Here is an 18157-nt window from a genome sequence, read left to right on the forward strand (position 1 = left end):
AGTGTATTACATATTTAGAACAACATCATTCGATTTACAACATTCCCCCAATAAACTCTGCATTTTTCACAATAAGAATGCTTCATTTAATCCAGGGAAATGAAATAGATAAATCAAATAATAGAAGTATATGTTCCACCTTTACATAACAGTTTGAGTATGTGTACATGTGCAGTAAAACGATTAATAAAACACAGATATTTGTAGGTTAAAGTTAAATGTCAAATAAAAGATTAAAAACCTAGAAGAAATATATTTCTGTAAACACAAAGGGGAAATTAAGAGTGGCAAAATAAAATACACTCACAAAATATATAAAATAAAATGTATTCATTATTTAAAAATCATTTCTTAACAAACATCAATGTTCGTGTTTTGGCCAATTTACAGAAGTAGCATTTTAAGCTAAATTTGTTTTGAAAAGTTGGAACTTGAACATTTTTGAACCTTCATGTTTTCATCTTCTGGACTCTGAGTCAGAGCTGCTGTTGTCTGGTAATAATAAAAATGTCCAACTTTTACAAACCTTTCACCAGATACATTCCTACACATACCGTTGGGACTACAGATGGTCCAGTAAGACGTTTAGGTTAGCTCTTAACCGCTAACCGGTGTCGGCAGTATAGAATACACGCGTTGATGAGATGTCTGCGTTAGTGACACGCCGCCCTTCATCAGATTTCCTGCAACATCTCATGTCAGACCGTCATGTCCTCCAAACACCTGCCTCAATTTCACACTTGTATATGTGTGTTAGTGGACTGACTCCTCAATTATCCTCACATACAGTACCCCTCATTGGCAGGTGCATCTCTATGCATATCATCCATATTCATAGCTGACAGTTCATACATTAGTACAAGGAGCCATGCAACTGCAGAATATATAAGCTCATTTTGATTCAATGCGTGTTTAAAAATGGTTCTATTTCTGAGTGCAGATTTCTGCTTCTGTTTTGTGGAAGTCCTAATTAAGTTCTTCTGGCCCATGGTTGCCTATCTGATCCAAAAAGGACAGCACTCCACTTTCACTTTTCAAATTTTGCAACATGGCCCGTTCCCCTTTTTTTCCCCACAGGACCGTCATTCTGTGGTGAAACGTGGGGAGGGGGAGTCGCCCCCCAGCACCAGCCCCGACGACATCAATCAGACGTTTAAATTCTCCCCCGGGGACGGACAGGCTCTGCAGGTATGGAGTCCGTCCTGCAGGTTTGTTAAAGTGACGACATGAAGCTAGTTACAGATTCCTGAGGCTGTTTCTACTTCCTGTCTGCAGATCACCCCTCTCCCAGGGACCCACCCGCTCCTCGTCCTGGTCAACCCCAAGAGCGGAGGGAGGCAGGGGGAGCGGTAAGTGCCCACCGCCCTCCGTCCCTATGCTGTTCTAGTTATTTATGTATTGGGCAATATGGAGACCATGCGCAAAGTTGACTGTCTTTGAAAACAAATTATTTTATTCATTTTTTTATTTATTTTTGTTTTATTTGAAGGACAAAGATAATTACTGCTATTTATTTATGAATTTATTTATGAAGGCCATACATAATTATTAATTTAATTTTTCCTATTTATTTTCTAAAGTTGACGACTTTTGAAAAAACAAAACAAAAATGTATATTTTTTTTAATTACATTTTTAAATGTCAGAAGATAATAAGTTCTCTCCTTTTGTTTTTCATTTAAATCTTTTTTTGTATATTAAAATAAGAAATATTGGAAAGATTAGACAATTATTTTTGAAGTAGTAAATAAATTAGGTTGAATAATTAAAGATCTACATCTACATGATCCATTTACTCATCTAAACGTAAGTCCCTTTTGACTACCTTGGTGTAGTTTAGATATCTGTCAACTTGTTAATATAACAGCCTAATGAAATAGAGTTGCCTCCTGTTGTGAAATGAAATATCAGCCTTCAGTAGAATAACTTTCCTGAGACGTGCTTCAGGGTGATTGTGAAAGCTTCAATGGTTGTTTTATGTAACCGCCACAAGGTTACAGGAAACTGCTGCGTCGACGTGAGGAGATGGAGGAGCATGCAAACCCTCCTCCTCTTCATCTCTCTCCTCCTCCTCCTCTTCATCTTTCTCCTCCTCCTGATCTCTGTAGTGATTATATCTGTGCATTTCAGACAGAAACCTGCAGCAAAACAGATTATTAAAGACGCACAAGCAGGTTGTAAAGATGCTATCCGGTGCTCAAACCGTTGTGAATATGACACCCCCATGTGCCGTGCTTTTTACGGCTGCACCATTACATTAATTATCATATTTAAGATGTTAATTCCCCTGAAAATCAACCTAATAAACATGTGTTTTATATCTCTGTAAACGTATGAATCTTACATAAACATCATGCAGTTCGGTGCAATCGGAGGCAACAGTGATGCGATGTGCCAGACGTTAAAGCACCATCTGACGAGCCATAAAAGCAATATTGTCTAGTAGAGATTGCATGGTTTTGTTAGACGTGTCCTGCACAGTTTCATGCATTACACCTGCTGTTATTTCACAGTATGGTCTGTCTTCCTCTCTTCTTCTTCTTCTTCCAGAGTACTGAGGAAGTTCAGGTACCTCCTAAACCCCCGGCAGGTGTACAGTTTGGAGCAAGGGGGACCAATGGTAGGGTAAGTCTGCTGCCTTCATCTCTTTGTTGCAATGTTGGTGGATAGAAAGGACAACCACTTTAATAACAAGGACACTTAGGGTTCAAACTATTGACCAGTCATTGTTGTGGTTGAGTCCTTGTTGCTGAACTGATCTGGAAGTACAGTTTTACATTGTGGCTGAACCTCTGCGCTGCAACCCCTCTTTTCACCCTCTGTCTGAAACCAGAGCCCAGTCTGCTCTGATTGCTTTGCTGGCCAACTCTGTAGTCATTTGTCAACCGCTTAGAGATGTCCCGCCTTTTAGCCTATCACGTACAATGTGTTGGAGTGCTACCCAATAGAAGCGCTAGTGTTACATACTGATGTCACTATGTATCAGAAGTAAACAAAGGAGTTCAATGGAGGCGTTTCAGGCAGGGGAGGCTGAAATGTGTGGGAGAGAAACTCTCTCTGGAAGGAACACAGGGATTTCGCAGACCATTTACATGCACCAAAACCTATATAACACACTACAGGAAAGGAAAAACACCACAAAGCCTAATAAGACGTCTTTAGGACTGTTTTCAGCGGACCAGAAATGTGTATATAGACACAGACACGACTCGTAAATACGAAATGTAGGTGTGCTATTGATGTTTTAGGGGGTTTGTGTTTCTGCATAGACAAGAACATGAATATAAAGAACAGTCTGTTGTTGTCGTCAGTCAGAGGGACAACCTCTGTGCTTCAGGTCAACCTGGAGGTCAGTGAAGGGGACACTGCAATACTGCCAATACTGTGCATTTGACCTCTTGACACACACACCGACACTGACACAAATACAAACACATGCCCATACGTCAGAGTTGAGCACAGCTTGTACTTTGAAATGAATGCTGTCACACCCTTTGTCCATTCATAGAAAAAAAGGAACTGTAGATGCTCCAGCTCGAAGGTGAAGCTCTCACCATCCTGCGTGTGTGTCTCTCCCCCCTCTCTCTTTCTGCCCTCAAGAGTGTGTTATATGAGAAGTGACCCAATGACGCACTCAGGTGTTGGGGGAAATGATGTCAATCATACAAACGGCGTCAGACACGCTGTTTACTCTCATGTGATATGGCACTCTGGAAAACATACTGTTTGATTGTTGTGTGGTTAGGGTCATACAGTTGTTTGGATTACAGATTGCTGATCCGACTTCCTGAACCAAACAGAGTTTAAATAATAACAACTATGTTCATGTTTGTTCAAGAGGCATTCAATGAGACTCTCCTTAGCATCATTAATAATAACCTCTAGGATTAATTGAGCCATCATTTTTATCACACCGTCAGTAAACTCATTATTTCCTTTCACACTTAAATAATGTTTTATCCTAATGCTTTCACACTGCCTGCAACGCCTCCATTGGACTCCTTTATTTACTTCCGGTACATAGTGACATCACTAAGCGCTCCAACACATTGTACGTGATAGGCTAAGGGGCGGGACATCTCTAAGCGGTTGACCAATCCCAACAGAGCCGGCCAGCTAACCAATCAGAGCAGACTGGGCTCTGGTTTCAGACAGAGGGTGAAAAGAGGTGCTACAGAACAGGCAGTATGAGAACAATAAAGAGCTTTCTGAACATTAAAGCATGGAGACATGTCCCAGTAGAGACACTAAGCATGGAGACATGTCCCAGTAGAGACACTAAGCATGGAGACATGTCACAGGAGAGACACTAAATGCTACCAGAAAAGGAATATAATAAATCCTCTTGAACAAAGAAGCTCCTTTGTTAACTTCATCAAGTGCATGTTTCTTTTATTCCCATAACTCACATCTGAGAGCAGAGGTGATGTAATAATCCTCCGTTGTTGCTGCTCAGAGAGCCTCACAAGTGAATATTAACACATGCATACAAAACAAACACGCAGCGCTGAATGAAGGTCTGTTGACACGCTGAGGGTTAACCTGAACTCCACACAACTGTTACCATGCGATCCCTAGCAACAGGCTCAGCTGGCTTTGAGCTGAGAGGCAGCGTTTCTCTGAGGAGAGGCACTTCCTCGCCGTATTTTAGGTCATTCCAAACAGTGTTCCACCTCCTTCCATTAACCTCCATTAACCTCCATGCACATGTTTCTGACATACATAAAGCATAGTGACACAAGTAGGTGGGCTAGTTAATATTTCAGTTGACATGGAAGTGTTTTCGGTAACATGTGAAACAAAGCCCCGTGTGTTTTGGAAGGAGGCATGTTTGTAGTTTCTCTGCATGGCCGTAAGAGAGGGCTGTTTCCCTCATGGCCTCCACTTCATCTGACCCCATCCAGAAATAATCCTACTTTGATTTAAGTGGACCACTGGCAAGACATCAGAGCAAACACTGAGGAGGATATTAAGGATTTCGTGGTTAAAAAGCGTGGCAATAATATGTTCTCAGGTATTGGTAAGGGTGGATGTCAGTTCTTGGAAGTCCATTTTCATATCAGATCCATCAAGATGAAGTATTATCAGACACCGAAGCAGAGCACAGCAGTTTAGAAAGGTTTTAAACTCGAGGTGGCAAATGTTTCCTCACTAATATCACGTTTCTGAGAAGCTGCTTGAGGGTCTTGAGCCTGTTACCAGTGGAGGAAGAAGTATTCAGATGCTCTACTCGAGTAAAAGTACAGAAGTACTCAGCAAAATGTTCTTAAAGTATAACAAGTAAAGGTAATTACTGTGCAGAAAAAGTCGCTTTATGTGTGTATATAAGTATATTGATACATGTGACATTACTAGATAATATTGTAGCATCAAATCATTTTATTATAGACATCCGCGGTTCTGATTGAGTCTTTGTTGAGTATTTAAGTAATTAGACTATTTTGTGACCTAAAGAGTCCGCGGTGCATTTTGGTTTAAGTAGCTAAAGCTGTTAAATAAATGTAGTGGCGTAAAATTAGATCATTTCCCTTTTTAAATGTAGTTGGCTAGAAGTATAAAGTAGCATAACATGGAAATACTCAAGTAAAGTACCTCAAATTTGTACTTGAGTAAATGCACTCCCACCTCTGCCTGTTATAGTTCAGACCATAGGCGGGTGTGATGCAGCTGTCTCATGGTGCAGCGAGATGAAAAGCTACTGTCGACACCTTTGTCCCGACGCACATTAAAGGTCCCTTTGAAGGGCGCGCTCTCTGTGACTGTGGTTTCTGGGGAGCGGAGAGGAGCGAGCGCAGCTGGAGAGGGCACACATTGATTAAACTCTTTCCCTCCGTCTCTCGGCCATCAGCCTTTTAGCTCGTGCCATTAAATCACTCAGAGCTTAGAAAAATCCCCGTCTCAACTGCTCCCAAATCCAATCAACAGATTTATCGCCTGTAATACACTTTGACATTGAGATTAAGAACCAAAAAGGCCAAACAATGCGCCTTGTTTTGTTTCTGCGTGTGTCCCTTTAATCTGCCTGATCTTCTGTTCTAGGCTTAACTTCTTCCACGATGTCCCTGATTTCCGGGTGCTTGCTTGTGGAGGTGACGGCACTGTGGGCTGGATCCTGGACTGTATAGGTACACAGATTGTAATTCCAAAATGACCTTTAGTGACAGCCTTATTTACATTATTAAAAACATGGCACTCATTAAACTAATGACTGGGATGTGGGATAACCAACAGACCAATCAAAACATTTTTGGGATGGGAAATTGAAAAGTAAACCACATTATTTTCTCCTAAACTGTGCATTATAGACATCCATCAATTACAGACTATATCCAAACTTTTAGGCGATGTCATCCTGTACATATGTGTGCAAAGACGTATTTGTATTGCTATTACAAATGAAGTTGCCAAAAGAAAACAAAGACATAATGGTGCAAATATTCGGAACGAGTTCAAATCCAGATCTCTGCAGTAACATTTAATAAAAAACTTTAATATGATTTGGACAATGTGATGAAAATAAGGCCCTGAAAGCCTTCTATAAGGATGTTTGACCAACAGAATATAAGATTGATTGGTTTGTCTTTGTGTTTGCAGATAAGGCCAACTTTTCACAGCCCCCTTCAGTGGCCATCCTGCCTCTGGGCACCGGGAACGACCTCGCACGCTGCTTACGCTGGGGAGGAGGTGAGGGACTCTATCAAGTGTGTGTGTCTGTGTTTGCATGTGTAGTCTTCCACAGCAAGTCCATCCTAGACATTCCTGAAACATAACAAGTAGAACCAGACCAGCTCAAGGAATTCACAATTGAAAATACTTCCAGAAAGTGTAATTAAAATCTAGAGAGTCAAAGATGTGCTTCAAACGCAGGAATAAGAGAAATATAAACATATAAAATAGCAGAAGATAAAACAGATTGCATACTATAATAATACTTGGAATTAACAGTGTGTATGATGTGGGGGTGGAAGGATTGTGTATGATCCTTTTAAGTACTAATACCACACTGAAGAATTACTCAGTTATATGCATTAAATATATTTAAGTAAGTATATGTAAACATCAGAGGTCAGTGTCGCACAATGCAAGGATTATCTAACCTCTCTGCATATAATTGTGCAATGAAACACAGTTAAAGACCCATTTTACTATAAAAGAAGAAGTAGGGCAGAGGATGAGTTCAGGAATCTCCCAGCCTGAGGGGAAGAAGCTGCTCTGTAGTCTGGAGGTACGACAACGGATTCCTCTGGATCTCTTTCCAGATGTCTGCAGGGTCAACAGGCTTTGGATGGGGTTGTCCTTAAATACCCTTCTGGGCTCTTTGAGGTCACCTTTTCCTCCAACTATCACAGACGTTCAATATATTGGTACCAGTGACGATCATGGGCAGTTTTCCCTCACACTAGTTCAACATGTTTCCAGTCAGGATTCTTTTTCCAAACAATTTCAAGTTCCCAATTATTAAATCAATAGAGATTTATTTCATACGTAGGATGCAAACATACTGCCAAAGTCAATCCCTTAGCCTAACCCTAACCAAATACAACTTGTCTATCCAAAAGAAGAACACCTGTTAGAGTCAGTATTTACATTTTCTAAAAAAGAGAACACCTAATGGTGACATATGTAGTCCACAAGTATAAAGGACTACAATTCCCACGGTGCCACCCTCTAAGCGATAGATGGGCAACCTGTGAAAAACACGCCGTCGAGGATAGCTTATTCGAAGTTATGCTTTCCTTTAAATAGAAAAGGAAGAGGGGAAGGACTACCTAAGGTGTTTATTATTCATTAGAGTTTTGCTGCTTTTGTTGGATTTGTTTTTCACTATTGGAATGGCCTGTTTTCTTTGTTGTCTTGCAAAAAGTGTTATTTTATTTTTAGCAAACATCGCAATATCATCCCCACCATCGGAGGCCAAGCAATTCAACAACTGTGTTAGTAAAACAAATCTGAACAACAGAAAGAGCGTTGGAAAATGTTTAAGTCGTCTAGTGGCTTGTTGGAAAAGTAGAGAAGGAAGAAGGAACACCTGGTTGAGATGTTTCAACACTTCTTAAAGGGTCCTCTACTTTACATTTCACATCAATTCAACAAAGATCTCTGGAAAAACTGATCTAAAATGCTAACTGGACTACACTCAAAGCTAATTAAGGGGGTAACACAGTGATTTGAGATCTATGTTTTGCTCCAAATACTTTATTTATCTATAAGGCTTTTCTTGGTCTAACAAAGTCTGAACAGGATCAAAATGTGTAGGTTAAAGGCTCTGCAGAAGTTGGAACTGACATCTGTTGGGGTTTATTTTAGGGCTATGATCGTGGCCGCAGTACTCGTCACTAGAATCAAAAGGCAGGCGTGTGTGTCACGTCTACTGGAAATGAAACACGGGGAGAGGAAACGGGGAGCTCTTGTGTATCAGATTAAAAAACATTAATAAGCAAAGCTCCATTAATTTGTTGCAGTATTTGGGGTCTGTAATCAGAAGGGCTGGTTATTACTGTGTGATTGTTGATGCTTGGAGGACCAGCGGGGCAATTAGCCCGGCTTATGAATGGCATTTTGTGAAGAAGCTTCCTGGTCTTGGGGGCGCCGCTGGGACCTGTTGAACAGATCATCTTTTTCCAGAAATAGACATTGAATAAAGTTGAAATCTCTGCGGACATTGCTGTTGCCAATTGAATAACAATATTGGATGGATTGGAAATAATTTTCTACGTTCATATTCCCCAACGGATGGATCCAACTGAATATTATCACCTCACTTTTATTGAAAGCCACCAGCTATTGGCTTACAGACAGGTAGGGAGGAAGGAAGGCAGGGAAGGGGGTAGGTAACTAGGTAGGTGAAGTTGATAGGAAGGAAGGTAGGTAGCGTAGCAAGTACGTTTGTTGGGGGGTGAGTATTTAGAAAGGAAGCTAAGTAGTGATGCAAGAAGGTAAGTAGTAATGACTGGATAGGGAAGGATGGACAAAGGGTAGTAAGTAGTTAGCGAGGTAAGAAGAGAGGGAGATAGTAGGTAACTAGGAAGGGAGATTGGATGGATGAAGGTAGGTAGGGAGGGAGGAAGGTAAGTTGGTATTGAGGGTATTTTGTAGGGAGGTAATTGGTAGGGAGTTAATGTGAGGTAGTGTGTTAGTAGGTAAGGAGATAAGATGGTAGGGAGGAAAGGAAGGGGAAGGTAGGTAGGGAGGAAAGGAGGTAAGGAGTTGAGAAAGAAGGGAGGTAAGTAGGTACGAAGTTAAGGAGGTAGGGGGTAAGTTTGTAGAGATGAAAGTCGGTAAGGAGACAAGATGGTAGGATGTAAGTGGGTAGGGAGTAAGGGGTGTGTGTGTGTGTGTGTGTGTGTGTGTGTGTGTGTGTGTGTGTGTGTGTGTGTGTGTGTGTGTGTGTGTGTGTGTGTGTGTGTGTGTGTGTGTGTGTGTGTGTGTGTGTGTGTGTGTGTGTGTGTGTGTGTGTGTGTGTGTGTGTGTGTGTGTGTGTGTGTGTGTGTGTGTGTGTGTGTGTGTGTGTGTGTGTGTGTGTGTGTGTGTGTGTGTGTGTGTGAAATGTTTTTACACGAAACGGAAATTGTTCCTTCTGAAATTAATTTTTTTTTAAGATTATGTAAACACGCTCGTATTCCTCACACGATGCTCCCTGTGTGATCGTTAATGCGTCACGCTCTTGTGACAGTTTTAAAACGTACGTCCGCCTCTCTGCTGATGAGACGCCTGGATGCCGAAGCGGGCTGTCAGCTGTGGAGCAAAACCGGAGGGCTCCCAGGGGCCCTGTTCTCGGATCGGAGCTAGTGAGGGAAGAAATGGCAGCATAATCATCTCACTTGTCAAAAAACATGCTGGTTGAACCCAGTAAGAGTCACGGACCTGGTGGACGCAACTCGATTTGCTTTATGTGTTTGGCTCCAGTCAATTTGGTCGACAAATCCAGAAAAACTATCCCGATTCTGCTTTTTGTGGTGTTCCTCATCTAAAATCTCCCTAAAAATGAGCAGAATAGGGCATCTTAAAAGCTTATTTTGTCAATTAATTTAGAAAATAAGTCAGAAGTTTGAGGAAAAAGAGAGAATTTGGAAACCTTGTCGGGAATTGAAAAAGTTGAAATTTTGAAAAAGTCAGAATTTTTACAAAATAATCAGTTTTTTTGATCATTTTTGAAGAAATATTTGGAAATTCAAGTTTGGAAAAAAGATTGGGAGACAAAGTGTGAATCTTACACCAGTCATTTAAAATGTAGGAAAGGAGCTTCGATGGATCTAGGGTTGATCGATACGTTTCCTTCCCTTTAATCTATTCTACGTTCAACATTTTGGGTGTTTTATGTCCTTTAATGACTGTTTACTAGAAGAGCCTGAGCGAATCCTGTCTTTGCATGTGCCCTTCTGACCAAAAGTATGTGGACATGCCCTGTATTCAAAGATTACGCCCGTATGTGATTGCTAAATGTCTCTAATGCCGTAATCTGCTGCTAAGAGAGCCTCCACTCTTCTCTGAAGGATTTCCAGATTATTTACAAACCTGGCTCTGGGGATTTACTCAGTCAGCTACAAAAGTCTTAGTGAGGTAAGATTCAGGCAATAAATCCTGGCCTCAGTCAATGTTTATCCCAAAGGTGTTGCATGGGGTCACGACACACACTGTAGATACCTAATAGCGTAGTCAGTGTGATGTAGGTTTGGTGGACGTGGATTATTTTATTGGGAGTTTGCTTGTTGCTCTGTATTTGGAGCCACAAGGTACCATATTTGGATGACTGGAGCTGGAAAGGAGCCAGGTCTCGTTAGCTTCAGAAGCATTCGTAATTCAAGTTAGCTGTGATTTGAGTTGGGATGCTAATTTTGGCTAGCAAAACTCTGCTTAAAACCAGGTAACCACAACCAAGAGCATACCCTTCCATTTATGAAGCATGTCAGATGTCATCTGTCAGGAAATTGTGTGAAGTAGAATCATTTTCTCTTATTTTGCAATTCGATGCACGTTAAACTTCCACATTAGCTTCACTTTTCAGACTCTGTGGCTTCTTTGCACTCCAATCAGGTTCTTCCAAATCAAACTGGGAAATGTATTTCTTAATGAATCACGACTCGAGGTTATTGTCGTGTTGAAACAGGAAACAGTATTCCCCAAACTGCTCCCACAAAAGCCTTAAAATGTCTCCTAAAAGAAGCCTAACATTACTTCAACAATGGACCTGTACCATTTCACACGATTGTGCATCCTCTCTGTTGATTCGTCTGTGCATCATCTTGTGTTTTTACCTCATCGCACCTTCCCCTCTTGTTGTTGCCTGCAGGCTACGAGGGCGGCAGCTTGCTGAAGTTCCTCCGGGACATCGAGCACAGCGCAGAGGTGGTGCTGGACCGCTGGAACATCGACATCGTCCCCGATGACAAAGAGGAGAAAGGAGACCCCGTTCCCTACAGCATCGTCAACAACTACTTCTCTATTGGAGTGGTAAGGAAGCTGAGCATGAGTCTGAATCTTCTATTTCCTGGTGTGGCTTCGGTCTGTGTTCAGTTACTGTATACTTCTTAAAGAACCTGAAACTGTGCAGGGCAAACACAAGAATGATATATGATATGTAGGGAGACAAGTAAGTAGATAGGGAGTAAAATAGACTTGAAGGGTACTTGGGTACTCCCAATGAGGACAGTAACAGCAGCCAGTTCACATACATTTTGAGTTATATTGAGGACTGAGCTCCATGTTTCCCATTGGATGAATTGATATTTGGGGATCCCCTGACTTCACCTCTAGTGTCAAACATTTCATTTGTCCTGTGAAATATCTCATTATTAAGTTCTGCACACATTCATGGTCCCCAGAGGATGAATCCTGCTGACTTTGCCTATCCTTTAGTGTTCGCCAGAAGCTTGACATTTCTTATCTTTCCTGATATGTCTCTGCAGCTAATCAAATGGATTGCTATTAAATTGTATTCACGTTTAAGAATTTAGTGAGGACACATTCTTCTTAAAGAACCTGAAACTATGCAAGACATTTACAACGATGGTATTTTCCCACCAATATAATTTAACGTCACATTTATTTTCTGATTTAACAACATACCAACAAGTATTGACCGAACGTTCTTTCTTTATCAACCTTGAAAAAAGGTCCTGTTATCTAAATACAATTAACAATCCCTTTACGTCTGCCTCTTAATTTGGTATCACACGAAATGAAAACATCAGAAACCTTTACTTGATTAGATGCAGATGCATTTCAAGGCAAAAAAGGCCAATTAAGTTTGGAAATCATCTAAATAAATGACCTCAAAAGAGATTTAAATGGAATTTGGAAGCAGGGATCAGTGTGTATGTAGAGCCATAACTAATTGAATGCTAAAAAACACTTGATAAAATCTAGTAAATAACTAAATCTACCCACCCTGAGACGTGTTGCAACAATAACAACACGGTGAGGAAGATTACCTGGTCTGTGTGGACACGAGCAATTAGCAGATTCATCAGTGACTTTCTGCTCTCTCCAGGGCAGGGTCCCTCTTTTAATTGGAGGAAAGAAACATGCTGCCAGGTCCCAGTTGCTTAGCAACCTTTTTACCGTGTCCTGATGGAGATACTAGCATAAAGGCTCAGGGACGTTTATAAAGAGGTGATGGAAAAAAGGCTTTTGAGAAGTTATCGCTGTGCTGCTCGGCTCATTTGGCTTCAAAAAGGGGGATTTGTCTGCACTTTGCACCGCAGCAATGTGAGGATTCAGTATTTATTCAGGACAAAAGGCAGCCATACTGTATGTATTGAGTTATTTAAATTAACTCCACTTTCATAAGCGTGCAGACTTCTAAAAATGACCTTTATTTTATCCCTGAAACAAGTCATTGTGAGCTTAACTTAATTCATATCCCAGCACCTTTAAGCTAATGAATACCAAAAATACTGCTAAACTCATCGTGTATATAGTACATAAATGACATCAACAGTAATGACATATGTGTGGCTTCAGTATTTATCTGGGACTAAAAGGCAGCCATACATATTTATTATTTAAATTAACTCCACTTTCATCAACAGACAGACTTCGCATGCATCCTATATTTAACCTGCACTTTATTATCCCTGAAACTGGTCATTGTGAGCAACTAAATTCATCCAGCACTTTAAATGCAAATCAAGCACCATTAAGCTAAAAACAGCCCAGCTCATCTATAAAGCACATACGCATGGATGTGAATGACATAAGCAGTAATGACATATGTGTGGAGAGGACATAATGTGAGGAGAGGCAGGTAGAAGTAAAAAAGGGTTTTGGCAAGAAGAGGATGTGGCACAGTGAGGCTGTATAACTGCACCCCCACTGGTATTTACATACACGTCAGCATAACGTCACACAGAAATGCATTGACATACTAATCTTCATGACCCTGCCATATGTGCATTCATATGCATATTCTTATGTGTACTTAATCCAATATGCAGCACTTAAGGTAGAAGACTGTATTAACGGGCTGTTGAAGTCTGCAACTCGACTTTAAACTCCTTTTAGTTAATGATGGTTGTAGTTCTTCCACACTTTTAGTATCGTATATTAGAAGATCATACGGTATGATGCATTTGGATTTGTTTACGTCCTCACTGAAATGATGAACAGGTTGATCCTGGGAACACTGAGGGTTGGATCCAGTGTTTCTCACTCTAATGCATTATGTGCATCTATATAACAGACCTCCATATTCTCACTTCCAACTCGTCGAACACAGCAGAGGGTCCGTCGCTGACGTCACTTGTTGACACAGTCTTCTAGCATCTTGTTTCTTAAGTGCCACATATGTTTAGCATTACGTTGCATGACGTGAGTCGATTATGTTTGGCTCGAACTTGGTTTCGTGTTAGATCATGATCTGGGTTCAAATTAATAAGTAGGCTTCTTATGTGACTTTGCATGTGACAAATTGAATTGCGTTTCATTGGTTGACTTGAGTAATAATAGGTCAAAGATGACTCTTGGTTTCCTGGATCAAAAAAGTCCTGTGTTACTTAGTGAACCGTTAATTCACCCCAATCAGGTTGCTATTTTACTCCCGCCATTATAACTACGGACAGTTGCAACCTCACATTTGATTGGTCACACACGTGCAAAGCACCACATACACAGTGCATTTTGTCCCTGCAATTAGTGTATGCATCTCAGTATCAGTAGCCGTTTGCAGCTACTACACAGACACCATATACAGGATATGGGAACGACACAGTTGGACACTTGGGGCCTCTCACCAAGATGCTTTATTTCGATTTAAAATGTTGATGGTTTTGGAGTGAGAACGCAATAAACAAACGTGCTTATTCCATTTCCTTCAAATAGCATTGGCAAAGTCTTCCACCACAAAATGACATCACTGTGTAACCACATTGTACGTGATAGGCTAAGGAGCGGGACATCTCTAAGGGGTTGAACAGAGCCGGTCAGCTAACCGGACAGACAGAGGGTGAAAAGAGGGGCTGCAGCACAGGCAGTATGAGAAACATAAAGAGCTTTTTGAACTTTAGAGCATGGAGACATGTCCCAGGAGAGACACTGCATACTGATATGGACCTGAAATGAGCATGAGCCACAAACTGGAGAACACATTCTTATTGTAATTTTTCCCTCGCTTTGTTGACAAATACCAGGAAGTAAACAACAGCACCAGCATTCATGTATTTACCGCCTTGGTGAGTCTGTTATTTTTCCCCGAGTTCTGACAAACACTCCAGCGCTTCACGGCCATTAAACACATCGCCACGGTGACAGATGGCTGAGTATCTGAGCGCGCACGACACCTGAGCAAACCAATCTCTGACTCACACCAATGAGGTAGCCATTAGTAACCCTCAAATCTGGTTTACTTACCATACAGGGTTTGTGTTTCCTGCCATCCCAGCGCAGGCCCATCGCTGCTCAGGGTTTGGTTGCCGGGGAGACGGGAGGCTGGCAAACTTGCACCGTCATCTGTCCTTTATCTCGCTGACTTAATGTGGATGACATGGTGTGGAGCATGTGGTGGGCTCTCAGAACTGTAAATCAGAGGGTACTTTATTCAATATATTCACAGATTTGAGATGAAGTGGAAATTTGGAAAGGATTTTACATTTGGAAAATAATCAGACATCAGAAATCCTAGTCCCACAGCCGGGAAGTTCAAATGAAGGTGACGGATAAAACATAACTGTGTAATAGTGAATTAAATAACTAAATAAAGATTAAAGTAGTACTGTCATCAAATGTAGGGCGGTGGTGGCGAAGTCCATAGGGGCTTGGCCTGGGAACTGGAAGGTCACCAGTTCAAGTCCCCGAAAGACCAAGTGCCACCGTGGTGTCCCTGAGCAAGACACTGGTTACCTACACTGCTCCCCGGGCGCCGTACATAATGGCAGCCCACTGCTCCTAACACTAGGATGGGTCAAATGCAGAGACCGCATTTCGTTGTCATAGTACTTGTACTCTGTGCAATGACAATAAAGTTGAATCTTCTTCATCTTCAAATACCTTTTATATATATATATTTACAATAACACAAAACCCAATTGTCGGAGGTTGCTTTACAGATCGTCAAACATAATGACGATTTAAAGAGATTAAAATTACATGATAGAACTTCCAATAACATACAAATAAAATAAGAGTAAAATGAGATTTTAAAAAATGTATTAAATAAAACCTGCTATGCTGCCTTCGTGGACATTTTCAAATCTGCATTAAAAACTCACCTGTTCACCATGACCTTTGACCCCTGACCAATCACAGTCCCCCTGCTTCCTCTCCTACTGCTATTTATTATTTTATTATTTGGCCCACTTAGTTTGTTTGTCTGTCCATACCCCATGTAAAGCAGCCTTGGGTCCCTTGAAAGGCACTGTATAAATTAAATCTATTATTGTTGTTGTTGTTGTTGTTGTTATCATTATTATAATATGTATTAAAGCAGCAGCCTGTATAACAATAATACATTGCATAAGATTGTATGGTGCAGTGATATTGCAATGGCTTTGAAACACACACCGCATGTTATCCCTTTAACTGCAGAAGAGACACCTGGTGTTTGACCTGGTCTTTCTAATGTAGTTTTACAAAAATCCACTCATCGTTTGTTTCAGAGTGGAGGAAACACAACCAGCTTTTATTCTGCAAGTGTCACAAGCGGAGGAGTTTCCTTTGCTGGACGATAGAAAACTGAACATGGGAGGTGGCGTGATCTTTATTCTAGACATATTAAACTAACATTCATTTCTCGGTAAAAATCAAACGTATCCTTTATGATGACTGTTCTTTTAGTATACTTGTATTCAAAAACGATGAGAAAGATAGCAGCAAATCCTTGTCTTATAGGACCGTTTTTATAGAAGATTAACTGCTGTAGGTTCAGCCTCTGGCGAGAGAGAGTGGCTGCCTGTAATAAGAAATAGGAGAGCAAGTGGTGAAGCCTCTTGCCTCCTTCTACATCTTCATGTGGCTCCATATAATTCTATACTGCTGTATTTTATAGCTGCACCAGTAACAGGATGAGTGCAGATGCAGTTACACATATTTCCTTCCTTTTTATCCCGCCGTCGTCCATCTTTTTGATCCTTTTAACCTCTGTTTTTTTCATTTGGGAACAGTTTATCCACCGTAAATCAAACATTTCTTCACATTCTTTTAAATTAAACAATATTCCGTGGTGTTTTGTGATGGGAGTAATGGAAACCAGTGTGGTTTTTTTGGCCACCGTTTATCAGACTTGTTTCCACAGATTAATATGATAAGAAGCGGACTTATGATCAGAACGTCAGAGAAATAATGGGCCCCAGAATGTCGAAACTGACCAATCAGAATTCATCAAAGCCGTGGGATAATTCATTTTAAACGTCAGTATTGAAGTTCAGTGGCGGATGCTAAAATGATACCTTTAAAGTATTAGTTTCTGAACTTGCGTTCTGTTAAATTATTAAACACTTATGTCAACAAACCTGCTACAAATAGCGGTGGTGGATTTGAGCATCTGTGTAAGCCTGCAGGTCGGTGTCGGGTCTTAAAGTGCTTTCACTTGACCTGCAGCCTGGAAAGAATCTGGTGAGAGGAATTGGAGAGGAGGAAATCACACCATGTCAGCAGCCATTAAAGATGCCTGCTCGTGTTGCGGGGAGGAAGCCGATCCCTCTGCTGCTCGAGTCTCTGGGAACGAGTGTCTGTGGTGTGAATGGGGATGTATGTGCCCTGCAAGATGATTCCCAGGGTTAACAGCCAACCTCTAATGTGCACCATGCACGATCCCTGACCGTGCCATTAGACGATCCTGGTCCTCTCCTGATGGACATATAAGTCTCGAGCTGCTTCCTTCTCCTGATTGGCAGAAGTTGTTGATGCAGTTCATGGCAGCCATCTTGAATCTTAGTGCAGTTTGAGCAACATTTTTTACTTCAGGTTCTTTTTGAATCTTTTCTGCAGCTACATTCATGACTTTTTTGAGAAATGTAGTTTTCTTTTGTCTGATTTCACCGCTATAAAATGGATCTAATGAGGTCGAAGTGTTTTCTTTATCTACGTTTTCCAATGATTAACTTACAGTCTCTAATTGTCAGTCTTTAAGCAACACCAACAACTTGTGTCTTGAGTAATTTTGGCCTGTAAGTCTGTAATGCAGCCTTTAAAATCAGTGAAAGAAAACTCTCATGCTCAATATCTCAGTCGTAATACTGATATATTCCCCAGATTTAGTACAAGTCAAAAGCACAGAAAATAAATAAGCAGCTAAGTCAGAAAACAAACAGACCAGAGGATGTAAACGATGCCCTTACATTCCCAAAAGCTGCAGATTCAGTCAAAGTGTTCGACACTCGATAAATTCATGCATTCAAGCAAACGCTCTCTCACCTGGTTTCCCATCGGTGAGGAATCGAATATGTTACATGTTCAGCTTCATCCTTTTTGTTAAAGTGATGGCTTTTTGCAATTCAGACACATTTGACCTACAGTATTTAATAACGAGGGAGTGAGGTGCTTCAAACAGTGAATCACTACTGCTTGTTTTATGAACTCCAAAAGGGAACAAGAATTGAACTAATGGACATTTTGTCTGTGGTTGTAAAACATTTCCTTTTTACCTCTTCTTCCCTACGATAGGAGACACCTTTTTTAAAGACAGATATAGATTGGAACAACTAAAATGTGGCTATTTCCTGCAT

The 18157-nt window shown here is 40.9% G+C and overlaps 1 protein-coding gene across 1 annotated transcript in view; it reads left to right on the top strand.

Annotated features, from left to right (window-relative positions):
* LOC134867322 (diacylglycerol kinase beta) overlaps positions 1 to 18157 on the top strand; it is a 103499-nt gene that overhangs the window by 36066 nt on the left and 49276 nt on the right. Inside the window, exons 14-19 of the mRNA XM_063887802.1 lie at positions 1078 to 1188; positions 1276 to 1349; positions 2550 to 2624; positions 6039 to 6124; positions 6594 to 6683; positions 11290 to 11450. Of these exons, the coding sequence (XP_063743872.1) occupies positions 1078 to 1188; positions 1276 to 1349; positions 2550 to 2624; positions 6039 to 6124; positions 6594 to 6683; positions 11290 to 11450 (597 nt within the window). The remainder of the gene's footprint in view (positions 1 to 1077; positions 1189 to 1275; positions 1350 to 2549; positions 2625 to 6038; positions 6125 to 6593; positions 6684 to 11289; positions 11451 to 18157) is intronic.

This window comes from Eleginops maclovinus, chromosome 7, assembly GCF_036324505.1.
Source record: "Eleginops maclovinus isolate JMC-PN-2008 ecotype Puerto Natales chromosome 7, JC_Emac_rtc_rv5, whole genome shotgun sequence".
NCBI classification, from domain to species: domain Eukaryota; kingdom Metazoa; phylum Chordata; class Actinopteri; order Perciformes; family Eleginopidae; genus Eleginops; species Eleginops maclovinus.